The 1,367-nt window shown below is 27.8% G+C and overlaps 1 protein-coding gene across 1 annotated transcript; it reads left to right on the top strand.

Annotated features, from left to right (window-relative positions):
* Positions 1–458: 458 nt before the first annotated feature.
* On the top strand, positions 459–1,284 carry LOC111034607 (the record flags this gene model as incomplete). The annotated part of the gene is made up of 1 exon (XM_022315896.1): positions 459–1,284. A coding segment is annotated over one exon (826 nt), but the record flags the coding sequence as incomplete, so codon positions are not given.
* Positions 1,285–1,367: the final 83 nt, after the last annotated feature.

Here is a 1,367-nt window from a genome sequence, read left to right as displayed (position 1 = left end):
TTTTTCAAATAATAATGCATATTTATATTTTTAACAGAGACAGAAAATACTGTTGATTGTGTTGAAACTAGTACTCTAGAATCTCGTACAGTTGTAGAAGGTATGTATAGTTAATAAATTAGTTTAAATTATGAATAGTAGATAAATATTATGTTAAGTCAAAAGTTGATATATAAACTTAATGTTTTCTTTTTATTAGTTGAGTATAATATTATGAGTAAGTTTGTAACTAGTGACTACTTGATTATAATTTTTTTTTAAAAGGATGTTTTATTCTAGATTAAAAATATATCATATTTTCATATCATCACTTTACATATTGTGTTCTATTAGTTATTTTTTTTTTATTAGTTCTGCTTTTGTTTTTATAATTTTCATGTTTTATTGACTTGTTAATATTTAGTATTTATATAAAAAGTGATAATATATATTAAATATAACAAATTTTGTTTATACAGATAACATATGTAAATGGAAGAATGATCCATGTCTTTTCATCAACAAACATTTAAGTCCTGAAGAAAAACGATTGATTTCTGAACTTGGACCGTGTCAACCATTAGCAGATGAATTATTTGGTTATCAATTTCCAAATAATATCAATGGGAGGCATTTTAATGAACAGTGGTATTTCAGAGTGCTACCTGACGGCAAAAAAATTGTTAGAGATTGGTTATCTTACTCGCCGAAATTAAATAAGGCCTTCTGCTTGCCTTGTATACTTTTTGGTTCAGATAAAAATATTTCGTCAAGAATGTCCTGGGCAGTAAATGGTTATGATTGTTGGCAAAATGGTCGCAATAATATTAGTGCTCATGAATTAACTACATCACATATCAATTCATCTGTCGTATTAAAAATTCAAAAAATTACTTTACCAATTTTACCATCTTTAGAGTATGGCAGAAGATTGGAAATAGCAACTAACCAAAAAATTGTTTCGGAACTTATTAATATTGTTATTTTTTTAGCACAACACAATATTGCATTTCGTGGAAACAAAGAAAATTGGTCATCTAACATTAAAGGAAACTTCAAAGATCTAGTTATTCTTATGGCATCTCTATCTCCTATTTTGTCATCTCATCTGTCTCTAGTCAAGTCTAAAGGTAAAAAAGCAACTTCCTTTATTACTTGGGAACGCCAAAATCAATTGATTGACTGTATTAGTCAATCTATTAAATGCACCATAAATAAAGGAATATCTGAAGCATCATTTTTCAGTATTTCTATTGATTCGACGTTTGATGCATCTCGAACCGAACAAATTTCTTTTATAGCAAGGTATGTAAATAGTACTGGTGATATTTTTGAAAGACTGCTTGCCCTCAAATCATCTGCGATTACAACAGGAGAAGTTCTGTTTA

The sequence above is a fragment of the Myzus persicae genome, unplaced genomic scaffold (assembly GCF_001856785.1).
Source record: "Myzus persicae strain clone G006 unplaced genomic scaffold, MPER_G0061.0, whole genome shotgun sequence".
In the NCBI taxonomy this organism is placed as follows: Eukaryota; Metazoa; Arthropoda; class Insecta; order Hemiptera; family Aphididae; genus Myzus; species Myzus persicae.
This window is presented reverse-complemented; position numbering and strand designations above follow the sequence as displayed.